At 48.8% G+C, this 15,148-nt stretch overlaps 1 protein-coding gene across 11 annotated transcripts in view; it reads right to left on the bottom strand.

Annotated features, from left to right (window-relative positions):
- CROCC (ciliary rootlet coiled-coil, rootletin) overlaps positions 1 to 15,148 on the bottom strand; it is a 72,677-nt gene that overhangs the window by 3,068 nt on the left and 54,461 nt on the right. For 8 of the 11 annotated variants that reach the window (XM_075605957.1, XM_075605956.1, XM_075605964.1 and 5 more), the window contains 12 exons: positions 13,495 to 13,662; positions 12,603 to 12,987; positions 10,651 to 10,853; positions 9,423 to 9,543; positions 7,886 to 8,049; positions 7,425 to 7,640; positions 5,929 to 6,153; positions 4,389 to 4,538; positions 3,893 to 4,093; positions 2,848 to 2,979; positions 1,664 to 1,705; positions 654 to 833 (listed from right to left, as the gene is read on the bottom strand). In XM_075605957.1, the coding sequence (XP_075462072.1) occupies positions 654 to 833; positions 1,664 to 1,705; positions 2,848 to 2,979; positions 3,893 to 4,093; positions 4,389 to 4,538; positions 5,929 to 6,153; positions 7,425 to 7,640; positions 7,886 to 8,049; positions 9,423 to 9,543; positions 10,651 to 10,853; positions 12,603 to 12,987; positions 13,495 to 13,662 (2,187 nt within the window). Of the gene's footprint in view, positions 1 to 653; positions 834 to 1,663; positions 1,706 to 2,847; positions 2,980 to 3,892; positions 4,094 to 4,388; positions 4,539 to 5,834; positions 6,154 to 7,424; positions 7,641 to 7,885; positions 8,050 to 9,422; positions 9,544 to 10,650; positions 10,854 to 12,602; positions 12,988 to 13,494; positions 13,663 to 15,148 lie in introns of those variants that run through there. The other 3 variants (XM_075605958.1, XM_075605962.1, XM_075605967.1) reach the window with 2 other exon arrangements.

Below are 15,148 nucleotides of genomic sequence, written 5' to 3'. Positions count from 1 at the left end.
AAAAATGATTTCAAACCAAGGTAGCAGGACACATTCGTGCGTCACCATGAGATGTCTCCGTTTCCATGTTAACTTACAACTTATATACCTGCTATATCTTTTCAAGTGTGAAAATAACTCAAATTAATAAAAAGGAGAGAGGGGAAAAAAGAAAAATAATTGCATTAGAAATCCCTGGAGAATAATTCTCTTAGCCATGTGTATAGGAACATGTATAAGATGTATAAGGTGTATAAGGTGTATAAGGTGTATAAGGTGTATAAGGTGTATAAGGTGTATGGGGGTTACAGTGTCAGCATGTCATTATGTTCAGTTAGCACCTCCCCAGTGTGGGCAGCCCTGTGCACACTGGCCCAAAGTTATCTCTGAGGCCAGTGCCATTTCCATGATCCGGTTGCCGGGTAAGTGAGCAATTCCGGGTGTCAGCGCCTTGTGACCTTGGGCGTGTCACTTTATCTCCCTGTGCCTCAGGCACCAATAACATAACATAGAGTGTAAGCTCCACGGGGCAGGGGCTGTGTCTGTAACAATCCTATGTGCTGCGCACCGCGTGCTATACTGTCATTGTGACGCGCTTTGCGTCCCATTGAAATAAAGTTATTCTTCCGAGCTTTATAAGAGGGCGTAGCTTGATAAGGACACAACTCCCGCACCTGTTCCTCCAACCCCTTGATGCGCTGCCGGTGAGCTCGCTCTCGCGCGTCCAGAGTGCGCTCTGCTTGGATCTGTGCATTGCGCAGCCTCTCAATCTCCATCTGAAGCTCCTGGCGGTGTCGTGCCGCTGTCTCCATGAGGCTCTGAGCGTGCGTCTGCTCCATGTCTGCAATCTGAGCCTGGGTAGGAGAGAACGAGCAGGGATGATAAATAATAGGCCCAGCTGTGCATGTAAGACTGCACCTACCTATAAAGCTCTGATCTAGTCTATGAAAGCAGGATGAGGAAGTTACGGGTGGGTTAATGACCAAACAGGGTGCTGGGAAGGGCTGATAGGAGCTGAAGGCAGATGTTGACTTGGAGTCAAGCAAGAAGACACAGGAGTGTGGTGGGTGGTGCAGGGACACAGCAGAAGGTACTGGGGGATGCAGTATGTTCCAAAGCAGGGTACATGCAAAGGGGAAGCGTGCGGGATTCAGCGATGGCAGGGGTGGCCAACCCAGGGGCTACCAACAGGCCAGATATTAGGGTAGGGATACCCATGCTTCAGCACAGGTGGCTGTTATTATGACTGAGCCTCTGATTGAGCCACCTGTGCTGAAGCAGAGATATCCCTACCCTAATACCTGGCCTGTTGGTGGCCCTTGAGGACTGGAGTTGGCCGCCCCTGAGCTGTGGAGAAGGTTGTAAGCCATGATGCGTTGGCAATTTGTATATTGCAGGGAAGAAGCAGTGTGGTGAAGCAGTTTGGGGTATATGTGGTTATATGGTGAAGCAGTTTGGGGTACATGTGGTTATGTGGTGAAGCAGTTTGGGGTATATGTGGTTATGTGGTGAAGCAGTTTGGGGTATATGTGGTTATGGGGTGGAGAGGGTGTGGTTATGCCTGGGTAGGATGAGAGCTGGTGATAATAGGAAGAGGATGCTGGGGATATGGATGGTCAGGGCTTGGCTACAGGACACACCTAAGCTATGAGGCTCCTGAGTAAAGCTACAGTGCTTCACTCACCAGGCTATACGTGATCTTGCGCCTAACCCTGTTTAACTGCACCTTCACAGGACAGCGGGTGAAAGAGAGAACTCCATCAACCATCCAAACGGGAGACAGATTCCCATCCGCCACCAATCAGAAAAGAGAGTCACTTCAATGTGTTTTCTGCACTCTACTTAGGTATGCATGGTATGTTACAGTGGAAGTCATGCATGACACACATCTCTGCGTGTGTGTGTGTGTCTGTGTGTGAGAAACATTTAGTCTCTCCATAATTGGAACGGGGGGAGACCTCAGGGATGAAATTCCCAGATGGGATTGCTGGTTTAAGGTAATAATAATAATAACTCTTAGTGTGTGTCTATATTATTAAAGTCATGTTGCCTCCACGTTTACATTTGTCAGGAAGAAAGGGGGTGGCCTGCTGCTGGTCATCGTGCTGTCTTTGAAGTGGATTGACCCTTTAAAATTCCAGTTGGTAATGCTCTTTGGTATATGGGTCTCTTAGCATCAATGTATCAAAGAGCTTTGCTGGCTTCTAGCAGTCAGCAATATGTTGAATGGTTCCAAATGAGCGATATTATTTTAGGCTGCAGGTAGGAGTGTTTCACTTATATATGGTGACGGGAGGAATACAGTTCTGTATCAAGACCACCAGATCTGAGCAAAAAAAACCCTCTGTTTTACATATAAACTTCTATTAGCGCACACAGCCGTATCTGACATAATTACTGTTACATTAGCGCACACAGCCGTATCTGACATAATTACGGTTATATTAGCGCACACCGCCGCTATCTGACATAATTACTGTTACATTAGCGCACACCGCCGCTATCTGACATAATTACTGTTACATTAGCGCACATACACACTATTTAGAAATATCTCCTGTTAACCATATTCTAATGAGCTGAATGACTAGTTATTTTGGAATATAAATGAGCGTAGTGAATTTCTTTTGGTTTGTTTTGGTTAGCATAGTTATAGTCACAGAAATCTGCCCTTGATGCTTATTTGACAAACTTTGCAGAGATAGACATTGCCCCATTGTGGCCTGATTAACCAGTTCACTGCCAGATGGCAGCCACACATTGCTCTGGCAGTGAGGGGTGAAAGTCACTGCTGGACCAATATACCTTTCCCAGGTCCTGTCCTCTCCTGCCCACGTGGGGTGGCGATTGCCAGCATTTGCTGCTTACCTCTAACAGCTGCACCTGTCTCTGCGCCTCCGCCAGCTCCTGCTCCACTGTGGTCAGCGACCGATCCAGACGTCCCCTCTCTGCGGACAGACGCATAGTGTCCTCCACCGTCTTCAGCTTCTCGCGCTCCACCTGCCGGGCAGAGGGGGGAGAGGAAACCTTCTTACCTCTGCATTTAAATGCCTCCCCTGGAATAGCCTCCGTATATAGTGCAAACAAGATATAAAGGGACAGGTTCACCAAGAGATGGTGACACTCTGGTGTCCAGGAGTCCAATAATGGATTGCCAGCAGACTCCCGTACACAGCAATGAGGGTAGTAAGAGAGACACCATTGCTACAGTCATCCTCATCTTCCTAATATCGGCTTTGAAGGAAGCTAGCTGCCACGGATGTGCTGCCACACTTACATCCAGGAGGTGGCGCCATGAATATTTCTGAAGTAACAATGAAGCACTGTGAAACTTAAAGCAGCAGTCCCCAAGCTGCCGTTTAAGAAAGACAAAAAAACATCCCCCCTTTAATTTGTGCATCAATACAATCCACACAATGTTAAGTAATTAGCTAAGTTGCCGATCGATCTTTTCTCCTGTGATCGATCTGTGAAGATTTGGCTCTGGGGTTCACTAAATGGCTGTCAGTGCAGCAGAATAGGACCAAAGATGCAAAGTTCTGTGGGGAAGATCATGTGACCACAGTCACTAGATACAATTAGTGCGCTGCTAGAGAGAGGGCAGGGCTCAAAAAGGGGTGTGCCAGAGCCGGTTTCAGAAGAGGAAGGGGATGTGACTTTGTAAATGGTTTCTATAGAAACAAAAAATGCTTGTTACATTATAATACATTAAAAATGTAATTCAGTTGTTTAAAAAAAAAAAAAATGCTACAAATATTTTCCCAGAGTTCAGAACTGATTTCTTTAAAAAAAAACAAAAAAACACACATGTAGGATTTGCTTGGTCTGCAGCTTTAAGTATGCACTATAGAGAGGACATTATATGTTGCCTCATTAAGCAGTACCTGTCTGTGTTTCTCACTGCTCCTATTACCTTGTCCAGGGTCTTCCTCAGGGCGTTTTTGTCCTTCTCCAGGCGTAGGGACGAGCGCTCCATCTCGCGCTTCTCCGCCTCCAGCTGAGCCACGGCGCGTTGCAACCCGCCCAGGCGTTCCTGCAGCAGCTCGCGCTCCTCCTGCAGCTTGTGCAGGCTCCGCAGGGAGACTCCGTCACTCTCCTGGCGCTGACGCAGGATCTTGGCGTAAAGCCACAGAAAGGGACAGATATTAACACCGGGACACAGACAGGGCCGGGGAGAAGGAACACGACAAAAAGAGACGGCCTCAGAGGGTAAAACAGCAGATTAGAGAGTGATGATAAGACAGAGATCAGAAAAAGAGCGAGAGAGAGATGATAAGAAATAAATCAGAGAGAGAAACCCTGAGGACCAAATACTGTAGAGAAAGACAGATGAGAAGACGAGGAGAAAGAGGGAGAGATATAGATATAGCAGAAGAGAGACAGTGAGAGCCATTTTGTCTGCAGCTCACCTCCTGCAGCTGCCGGACTTGCCCCTCCAGCTCCACACGCTGCAGCTCTCCCTCTGCCTGCTCATCACGCAGCTCCTGAACCTGCTCAATCAGCCCCCCGTTCTGCTTCTTCCCCTCCGAGACCGCCAAGCGGGCAGCTTCCAGCCGTTCCTGTGTGGGAACCGCCGCAACAACCTGAGCATTCAAAGAACTTAGCTCTGCACCTCAATCCTGCACAGAACATACACTGCTCTGCACCTCAATCCAGCACAAAACACACACTGCTCTGCACCTCAATCCTGCACAGAACACACACTGCTCTGCACCTCAATCCTGCACAGAACACACACTGCTCTGCACCTCAATCCTGCACAGAACACACACTGCTCTGCACCTCAATCCTGCACAGAACACACACTGCTCTGCACCTCAATCCTGCACAGAACACACACTGCTCTGCACCTCAATCCTGTACAGAACACACACTGCTCTGCACCTCAATCCTGCACAGAACACACACTGCTCTGCACCTCAATCCTGCACAGAACACACACTGCTCTGCACCTCAATCCTGCACAGAACACACACTGCTCTGCACCTCAATCCTGCACAGAACACACACTGCTCTGCACCTCAATCCTGCACAGAACAACACACACTGCTCTGCACCTCAATCCTGCACAGAACACACACTGCTCTGCACTTCAATCCTGTACAGAACACACGCTGCTCTGCACCTCAATCCTGCACAAAACACACACTGCTCCGCACCTCAATACTGCACAGAACACACACTGCTCTGCACCTCAATCCTGCACAGAACACACAGTGCTCTGCACCACAATCCTGCACAGAACACACACTGCTCTGCACTTCAATCCTGTACAGAACACACACTGCTCTGCACCTCAATCCTGCACAGAATACACACTGCTCTGCACCTCAATCCTGCACAAACACACTGCTCTGCACCTCAATCCTGCACAGAACACACACTGCTCTGCACCTCAATCCTGCACACACACTGCTCTGTACCTCAATCCTGCACAGAACACACACTGCTCTGCACCTCAATCCTGCACAGAACACACACTGCTCTGCACCTCAATCCTGTACAGAACACACACTGCTCTGCACCTCAATCCTGCACAGAACACACACTGCTCTGCACCTCAATCCTGCACACACACTGCTCTGCACCTCAATCCTGCACAGAACACACACTGCTCTGCACCTCAATCTTGCACAGAACACACACTGCTCGGCACCTCAATCCTGCACAGAACACACACTGCTCTGCACCTCAATCCTGCACAGAACACACACTGCTCTGCACCTCAATCCTGCACAGAACACACACTGCTCTGCACTTCAATCCTGCATCCTGTGCTCTGCCTCCCAGTGCTGTAAACACAAACACACCATTGCCCATACAGCTCTCACGTCCACAGCCACTCAGCTCTGCACCTCAATACTGCATTGGCTTCCAGCGGCTCAGTCTAGCCTGAAAACAGCCTTCATATTCCAGTATTGCTCCCCTGTTTGCACACCAGCGCCTGACCTGCAGGATCCGTCTCTCGTGCTCGGTGGATGTCAGCATCTTCTGCAGCTGGCCGACCTTGTCATGTGTGGCGGCAGAGCTGGAGTTGCTCTCGGAAAGGGCATTAGACAAGCTTTGCACTTTCTCCTTCAGGGAGCTCTCACTCTCCTGCGCCTTGACCAGAGTCGCGTTCAGACGATCCACACACAGCTGCAGAGCGCTCACCTTCCCCTCATTGTCTGAGAGCTGTGAGGGTTAGGTGGAGGAGGAAGATCAGATACTCTCGCTATGCAGATTTCTCGCTATGCACCATCCTGATTCTTGTGTTCCGCTCAAGGATGTCTTCTCTCTACCCCTTTTGTATCTAAAGCCCTCTCCCGCCTTTAACCTTTCTCACTGACTGCCCCACACTTCTGGAATGCCCTTCCCCTCAATACACTCCTGCTATAGGAACATTTAACCTTTTGTTATGGCTCCTTATTTCCTGTAGGGTGTAAGCCCTCAGGCTCAGGGCCCTCATTTCTCCTGTATCTGTATCTCATTCAGTTTATGTCATTGATTTCACTGTACCGCGTCGCGGCATATGCTGGCGCTTTACAAATAAACAATAATAATAATAACCTTGCTTTGAGAGTAGCTTCTGCTATAGGAACATCTCATGGACGCTGGATTAAGATCCATTATCCGAGCCCCAAAGTATGGCTATCTAACTTCCCCAGTGGAAGAAACGTCTGTTCCTCGCACCCTCTGTGTCCCTTCTTAAGTTTCGATTAAAAGAATCATTTCCTTAAAAGAACATTTTAAAAATCCACTCAACCTGTTCCAAAGGTTTAGGAACAATCGCCCTTGCACAAGCATTTTCTTGACCCCATTCCCCCACTACAAGGAAGAAGCAATGTATTGCTTTACTTCACATGGAAGGCACTTCTCTTATAGGAACCAAGCCTGTGTCGGAGTATTTCACAGCCCCACATGTTCGCCCTTGTGGGAGGAAACTCCCAGTTACCAAAGTGCCACCTTTACAAAAACATCTTTTGAAAGCCTCCATATGGTCTTCCCTCTGGAATCAGCACCGTATAAAAGGAGCCATGTCTCCTAAACGGGCTCATGTCGATCTTAACCCTTTCGCTGCCATAGGACCAGCAACACATTGCAAAGGGTTCAAAGTGGACCATTGGGTTGAAGCAGCGGCTTAGTGAGCAAAGGCCCCGACTCTGAAAACAGTGACACTGACTTTGAAGCAGTACAGTCTGATTTATATCCCATTGTGACCGTGGGCAGGTCGTGTAATCTGCCTGTGCCACTGGAAACAAAATTAGATTGTAAGCTCTATGGGGCAGGGAGTCATGGTACCTGCAAAATTCCATGTCCTGCGCCGCATACACTGTTGGCGTTATATAAGGGGGTAGGGGGGAGACGATTATTATTATTATTAGAAATAAATCTTCTATGCAGAGACATCCAGATGTTGCCTCCAGGATGTAACCAGCAGACATTATCCCGGTGGTCCTTGTTACCTGTCTCTGCAGCCCCTCCCCGCGCTGGCTCAGCTCGTGCAGCTCTGTCTCGCGGTCTCCCAGCAGCAGTTTGAGGCGCTGCAGCTCCCCCTCCAGCGCTCGGCGGGACAGCTCCAGTTTGGTGTTGCGGTTGTCGGACGCGTCCAGCACGTCCTTCAGGCGCCGCTTCTCGCTCTCGTGTTTGGCTTCGTTGGCTTTCATCTTGTTGACCTTGTCCTGAAACGTCACAACGAGTGTCACAGTCAGCACAGTATGTAGGTAAAGAGAGGAAGAGATAACATCACTCATTGTGTCTTGTTTACTGGTAATGTCCTACGAGAGGAGATATCACATGTTCATGGTATAGACAGAAGCCGAGCGATAGCACAGTGTGGAAAGAGCACAGGTAGAGATAGTGGTGAATCGTATAGGAAGAGAGCAGTGTATGTCCCCGGAGAAGAAGCGGTGTGTCCTGCACTGACCTGTGTGGCTCTGTGCTCATTCTCTGCTGCCTGGAGACTGTGCTCCAGGCTGGCTGCTTTCTCCAGCGCCGTCTTGCGCTCCCTCTCATTGCGACGCAGGGTCTCCTCCTGCAGTATGAGCGCCGTCTGCGTGCTGCTCAGCTTCCCGTCCGCCATGCGCTTCCCTTCAAAAGCACAGAATTGCGTCAGCAGTACAGTCTTATAAGAGCCGTATGACCGGTAGTAATCGCACTCCTGCAGTGGTCTTCAGCCCAAATTATTCCAGCCAAATGAATTCCTGCCCAGGGGAGCCTACAATTCTACACTAAGGCACAGGAAGAGAATGACTGGGGGTCTTCAACCTGCGAATCCCTTATCACTAGACAACTACTTATCCTAAACGCGGCCCTGTATGCCCATTCTGCCTCCCAACGTGTCCCCACTGCCCCTCTCCAGCACACTCTCTTGGAGAAGGCGCACTGTGTCCTTGAGGCGGGAGAATACCATCTGAGAGCCAGACCTCTGAGACCTGGTATAAGTTACTTTATGTTCCTGTGGCCCAGACACTAAAAATGAGGTTGTACATTTATCAGGGCAGCAACTCACAATACTCAGACATGCTCCAATGTAAAGCACTGTCATATATATATGTATGTATATGACCAACACAGAAAAAAGAATCCCCCAATAGCACTCTAGCATACAGACGAGTATCAAAATGTATTAATCACAAATAGACATACATAAATTAAAAAAGGAACGGTGGTGTCCTACCTGAGTAATAAGAATGTAGTGATAAACCAGTGTTTGCCTCTAAAACCTCAGACCGGCCGGTCAGTAACTGCTGAGATTACCTTGGTTTGCCTCTACATTCTTATTACTCATTGGTGTAGTTACTCATCCACTTGGCATATAGCACCAGCATTTCACTATATGTTTCCACATCATAGTTAGTCACAAGCTCTCCTTTTAGATTAATTTAAATTTAGTACCAGCCTATTTCAGCTTGTTATTTCTCTCTTTAAGGGGTTTAAGTACCATTTCACAGCAGGTAGGACACCACCGTTCCTTTTTTAATTTATGTATGTCTATTTGTGATTAATACATTTTGATTCTCTTCTGTATGCTAGAGTGCTATTGGGGGATTCTTTTTTCTGTGTTGGTCTTCATATTATTCCCAACCCCAGCACCGCCAGTGGTGTCATTATTTACACCTCATTTAACTGGTTTTAGCACAGTTTATTCATATAGGTCTGTTGCAGACTTGTGTGTGTGTGTGTGTGTGTGTGTATATATATATATATATATATATATATATACACACACACACACACACACACACACACACACACACAACTTATACATCTATATTTCTCAATACAACACCTGCCCTTCCTATAAGAGCCTTGTGCGCATCAATGGACGAGCCCTTGTAATCAGATACTCCCCACACTGAGTGCCACGCCTCCCCACACTGAGTGCCACGCCTCCCCACACTGAGTGCCACGCCTCCCCGCACTGAGTGCCACGCCTCCCCACACTGAGTGCCACGCCTCACCCTCCTCACACTCTGACAGCACTTTCTGCAGCTGCTGCAGCCGCGTGGCTCCCCCGTCTCGCTCCGACGCCATCTCCGCCAGCTGTCGCTCCGTGGCTCCCAAATGCGTGCGCAGCTCGTCCTTACAGGGGGAGGCAAAAGATTACACACACCGATTAATAGCGGCTCCTACAGGCTCCCCCCGTCCGGATTAACATCCTGCCCAATGAGGCGATTTGTATTAGTACTATTTGTTTAAGAGTCTAGGTATTTCTTAGAGGAAATAAACCAGCAATGCCATTACACTCATTACGCCTCCCTTTATCTATACACACCTCATGTGTTAATTACCAAGAGTGACACGGTTTGAATAATATTTCTATATGGTAAACATACACACAGTTAAATATGTGTGTATATATATATTTTTTATGTTATAATATAAAAAAAATATATATATATTTAAATATATATATATATATATATATATATATATATATATATATATATATATAGATAGATAGATACACACACACACACACACACACACACACACACACACACACACACAGACACAGACACAGACACATTGTGCCTGTTGCACACTAATATTTAAAAGCTATATATTATTATGATTATTATTGAAAAGTTGTATACTCTGAAATCAGAACAGAATTATAATACAAAGATCATAAAACAAGCTAAGGGGGTTATTAATAAAACTGTGATAGTGCCGTTCAGGGCACGGTTGTATGGAAACTCCCATCGACTTCAACAGCAATTTCCGTTCAATAGTGCCCCAATCGGCACGATCTCAGTTTTATGTATAACCTCCAACGTGTGCACAGCGGCGGAATTCAAGATCCGCCGCCCGCAGGCACTTACGTGTGGGGGCTGCCTCCTTGCTGCCTCCCTCCTTCTCCTCCTGAATTGCAGTGCCAAATAAACGCCGCGGACGTCACCGACGTGACGTCGCATGGCGTCATTTGACACTGCAATTCGGAAGGAGAAGGAGGGTGGCAGCAAGGAGGCAGCCCCAACACGTAAGTGACTTCCCATCAGGCCCGAGAGCGCTACATCTGTATATGGGGGCGGACATTTTTGCCGCCACCAAAATGTTGGTGCCCTAGGCCCGAGCCTATTGGGAAGTCTGCCACTGCGGGTGTAATATCCTGAAAACCTGGCCATTCAGATGCCCCCAAGCCAGGTCCTGCACAGGCAGTAGACTTTGCTGGAGGTTTCTTCGTACCCTCTCCCGCTGGGTGTCCCTGAGCTCCTGCAGGAAGTCACGCAGTGCCGCTCTGACCACCTCGGGGTCGATATCGGCGACCAGCTGCTCCATGCGGTTAGGAGAAGGCGGGCGTTCCGGGGTCTTGCTGCGCTCCGGGCTCCCCGTGCGGGGGATGGGGCTCCCACGTCCGTCTGTGGTCGTCGTGTAGGTATTGTCAAAACCTTCCGTAAAAAAGGAAAAGGTAACGCAGTGAGAATGTGAAACGGGTATGCATGAGGGAGTGAGGGGGCGAGAGAGAGCGAGAAAGAGAGGGCGAGAAAGAGAGGGTGAGAAAGAGAGCGAGAAAGAGGGAGAGAGCGAGAGAAAGGGAGAGAGCGAGAGAAAGGGAGAGAGCGAGAGAAAGGGAGAGAGCGAGAGAAAGGGAGAGAGCGAGAGAAAGGGAGAGAGCGAGAGAAAGGGAGAGAGCGCGAGAAAGGGAGAGAGCGCGAGAAAGGGAGAGAGCGCGAGAAAGGGAGAGAGCGCGAGAAAGGGAGAGAGCGCGAGAAAGGGAGAGAGCGCGAGAAAGGGAGAGAGAAAGCGCGCACGAGAGAAAGCGCGCACGAGAGAAAGCGTGCGCGAGAGAAAGAGAAAGCGCGAGAGAAAGAGAAAGCGCGAGAGAAAGACAAAGCGCGAGAGAAAGACAAAGCGCGAGAGAAAGAGAAAGCACGAGAGAAAGAGAGCGCGAGAGAAAGAGAGCGCGAGAGAAAGAGAGCGCGAGAGAAAGCGCGAGAGCGCGAGAAAGGGAGAGAGCGCGAGAAAGGGAGAGAGCGCGAGAAAGGGAGAGAGCGCGAGAAAGGGAGAGAGCGCGAGAAAGGGAGAGAGAAAGAGAAAGCACGAGAGAAAGACAAAGCGCGAGAGAAAGAGAAAGCGCGAGAGAAAGAGAAAGCGCGAGAGAAAGAGAAAGCGCGAAAGAGAAAGCGCGCGCGAGAGAAAGAGAAAGCGCGCGCGAGAGAAAGAGAAAGCGCGAGAGAAAGCGCGAGAGAAAGAGAAAGCGCGAGAGAAACAGAAAGCGCGAGAGAAAGAGAAAGAGCGAGAGAAAGAGAAAGCGCGAGAGAAAGAGAGGTATTGTCAAAACCTTCCAATAAAAAGGAAAAAGTAACACAGTGAGAATGTGAAACGGATATGCATGAGGGAGTGAGGGGGCGAGAGAGCGCGAGCAAGAGAGAGAGAGAGCGAGAGTGAGCGAGCGAGAAAGAGAGAGGAAGACAATGAGAGCGAGAAAGAGGGAGAATGTGAAAGCTCGAGAGAAAGCGCAAGAGAAAGCGCAAGAGAGAGAAAGCGCAAGAGAGAGAGAGCGCGAGAGAGCGCAAGAGAGAGAAAGCGCGAGAGAGAGAAAGCGCGAGAGAGAGAAAGCGCGAGAGAGAGAAAGCGCGAGAGAGAGAGAGCGCGAGAGAGAGAGAGCGCGAGAGAGAGAGAGCGCGAGAGAGAGAAAGCGCGAGAGAGAGAAAGCGCGAGAGAGAGAAAGCGCGAGAGAGAGAAAGCGCGAGAGAGAAAGCGCGAGAGAGAGAGCGCGAGAGAGAGAGCGCGAGAGAGAGAGAGCGAGAGAGAGAGCGCGAGAGAGAAAGCGCAAGAGAGAGAAAGCGCAAGAGAGAGAGAGAGAGGGAGGGAGAGCTAATGAAGGAAAACAGAATTGACCACATCAAAGTGAATTCTGCAAAGAACTTATTTTTAAATCAGATCTGATCACTGTAATTTTGGACCTGCCATTTCCTCTGCTGGACACGAGCCCATAGCAGAAAGTCTGGCACACGTGGTATAACCCTGCTATGTATAGATTGAAGCCGTTGCAAAACTATTAACCCGATCTTCAATTAGACAAAAATATATATATTTTAAATGTGAGGAGAGATGTTGCAAAGCTGAGTGCTTTCATCATATTGCAACTTGCTACTAAGTGGCTCTGCATGTTGAACTCTTCTGCAGGTCCTCACCTTTGTAGGGCGAGAAAGGCCTTTTGGGAGAGCCGCTGCGCCCCCTAACGGCCGGACTGGGAGTGCGCCCGGCGCGCCCGATGCCCAGGGTCCTCCGGAGAGCAGAGTGCAGGCTGCCCAGTTTAAACTCCACCTCCCGTTTCAGCCCCTCTAGCCGCGCCAGCTCGGCTTCCAGTCCGTGCACGCGACCCTCGCTGGCGCTCAGGCGCAGGCCGAGCTGGGCCGTGTCCTCCTGGGACGCCTGGTGCTTTATCTCCAGGTTGCGGGCGTTGTCCAGCAGCTTCTTCTCGGTCCCGCGAGCCTCCTCCAGGCTGCCCAGCAGCTCCCTCTCGCGCAGCCCGAAGTCGCTCTCCACCTCGGACAGCTTCCGCTGCAGCCCACTCAGCTGGGGAACAGACACCCGGCACGATCAAAATAACGCAGTCTTTGGGTATATTGCAAATGTGATGGGGCTGCCCTAAAAGTGCAGATAATGTCTCGGCTCAATCCCCTGAATTTTGGGACGGCCGGCTTGCTTTTCATATGTTATTGACCGATCTTATTGGTAAGCCGGTGTGGGCCGAAGGGAAATCAGAATAATAGCAGTGGATCTTATTAAATATGCTGTGAAGTAGTTTTCTCTTTGCTAGGCAAGATTTAAGCTCCATTCATTTGAGTGAGGCTGAAATCTTCCAGAGCAAGGGGAAGACGGCTACACAGCATTTGTAACAGGCGTCAAAAAGAAGAAAGCAGGTCACCTAGTCAGTGCTCTGTAAAGAGGTTGTTAGGATGTGATACCGCTGTGTCAGACGCATCCAGATACTCTTAGTATTGTGTGATCATCGCTAATTGTTCCTCCTACCCAATTCCTGTCCCTTCTCTCAGGGTTTTTATTATATCCCCCTGTTCTCACCTCTTTCCTGGCAGCCTCCCTGCCGGCCTCTGTCTCCACAATCTTCTGCTTGAGGGAGAAGTTGTCCCGTCGGCTCTCCTCCTCGCGCTGCTCACACACGGACAGACGCGCCTGCATCTCCGCCATGTCCCGGCTACGCTTAATGCTCTCATCATCCAGAACCTTGAGCTGTGGGGAGGAATAGAGAGGAACAAATATATACACGGACATGTACAGGTATACTGCGAAATGTATATATAGCCACATAGGGATGCATGTACATACAGTATACTAACAAATATACACTACCATACCAAAATATACATATATTTCTTTAGAGGTGTACTGTAAAATATATCCACCTGCACAGGATTCACCTGTCATCTCTATGCTGACGATACACACTTATATTTATCTACACCTGACCTTACACCTGCAGCTCAGTCACACATTACAGAGTGTGTATCCACAATCTCGGCCTGGATGGCCATTCATCACCTCAAGATTAACATGGCTAAGACAGAACTTCTCATATTCTCTCCCAAACCGGATCCCATTGTTCCCTTCTCCATTACAGTCAATAACACTACAGTACTATCCTCCCAGTCTCGCTAACACGCAGCCAATGGGGTTACATTCCCTCCTCCCTGTCCTTCTCCTCACATGTAAATGCTGTTACAAAATCTTGCCGCTTTTCCAATTGCTAAGATACGTCCCTTCCTATGTTCCACTACCACACTAATGCCTGCCCTTGTTCTCTCCCGCATTGACTACTGTAACATTCTTTCACGTGGCCTCCCTGCCTCACACCTCTCTCCTTTACAATCCATTCTAAAAGCTGCCCGAATCATCTCCTGCTCTTCTAGATGCGTATCTGCTTCTGGCCTCCTCAATTCTCTCTGCTGACTTCCTATTAATTTCCATATAAAACGACAACATTCTCCTCCTTTCTTTTATAGCGCTGCACTCCTCTGCACCTCCACATATCTCTACTCTGATCTCTCGTTACACCCCTACTCGTCTCTTACACTCTACCCAAGATTGTCACATCTTTGTACCTTTTACTTCTTCACCCCTCTCCCGCCGTGAACCTTTTCCAGAAATCGCTCCCTAACTATGGGCCGCTCTTCCACTCAGTATTCGCCAAGCACCCCCACTTCCCACATTTAAAGCCCAGCTGAAACCCACCTCTTTAAAGAAGCTTCTCGTTAACCGGTTTACGCCTCTGCTACGAGCGCCAGGTGCTTTTGACCTCCCCCGCCTGCACTTCTAACAATGCACTTTTACTCCTAATGTGTCTGTGCGCCTCCCAGCATAACACTTAGATTGTAAGCTCTGTGGGGCAGGGTCTCCTTCAGCCTTATGTTGTCATTTACCTGTTGCACTTATCCCCATTGTTTGTAATTTATTTACCTTGTATTGTAATGAAGCGTGGCGTACACGGTTGGCGCTATGTAAATAAAATTATACATAGACAGTGATCCAGATATACCGATTGTCATGATGATATAATGAGATATTATGTATTTTAATCCATCTGGTGCTTCAGGGGTTAATTAGCTATAGTTCGAGTTTAAAAATACACTATATTGGGTTTGTAACATGTCATGACTTTTCATTGTTCGGTGCTGAGCCTATCATGGATGGTCCACTCAAGGTGACGTGTGTTGTTTAG

Source organism: Ascaphus truei, chromosome 6 (genome assembly GCF_040206685.1).
Source record: "Ascaphus truei isolate aAscTru1 chromosome 6, aAscTru1.hap1, whole genome shotgun sequence".
NCBI classification, from domain to species: domain Eukaryota; kingdom Metazoa; phylum Chordata; class Amphibia; order Anura; family Ascaphidae; genus Ascaphus; species Ascaphus truei.
Note: the sequence above shows the minus strand (reverse complement) of the source record. Positions and strands in the feature narration are given on the sequence as shown.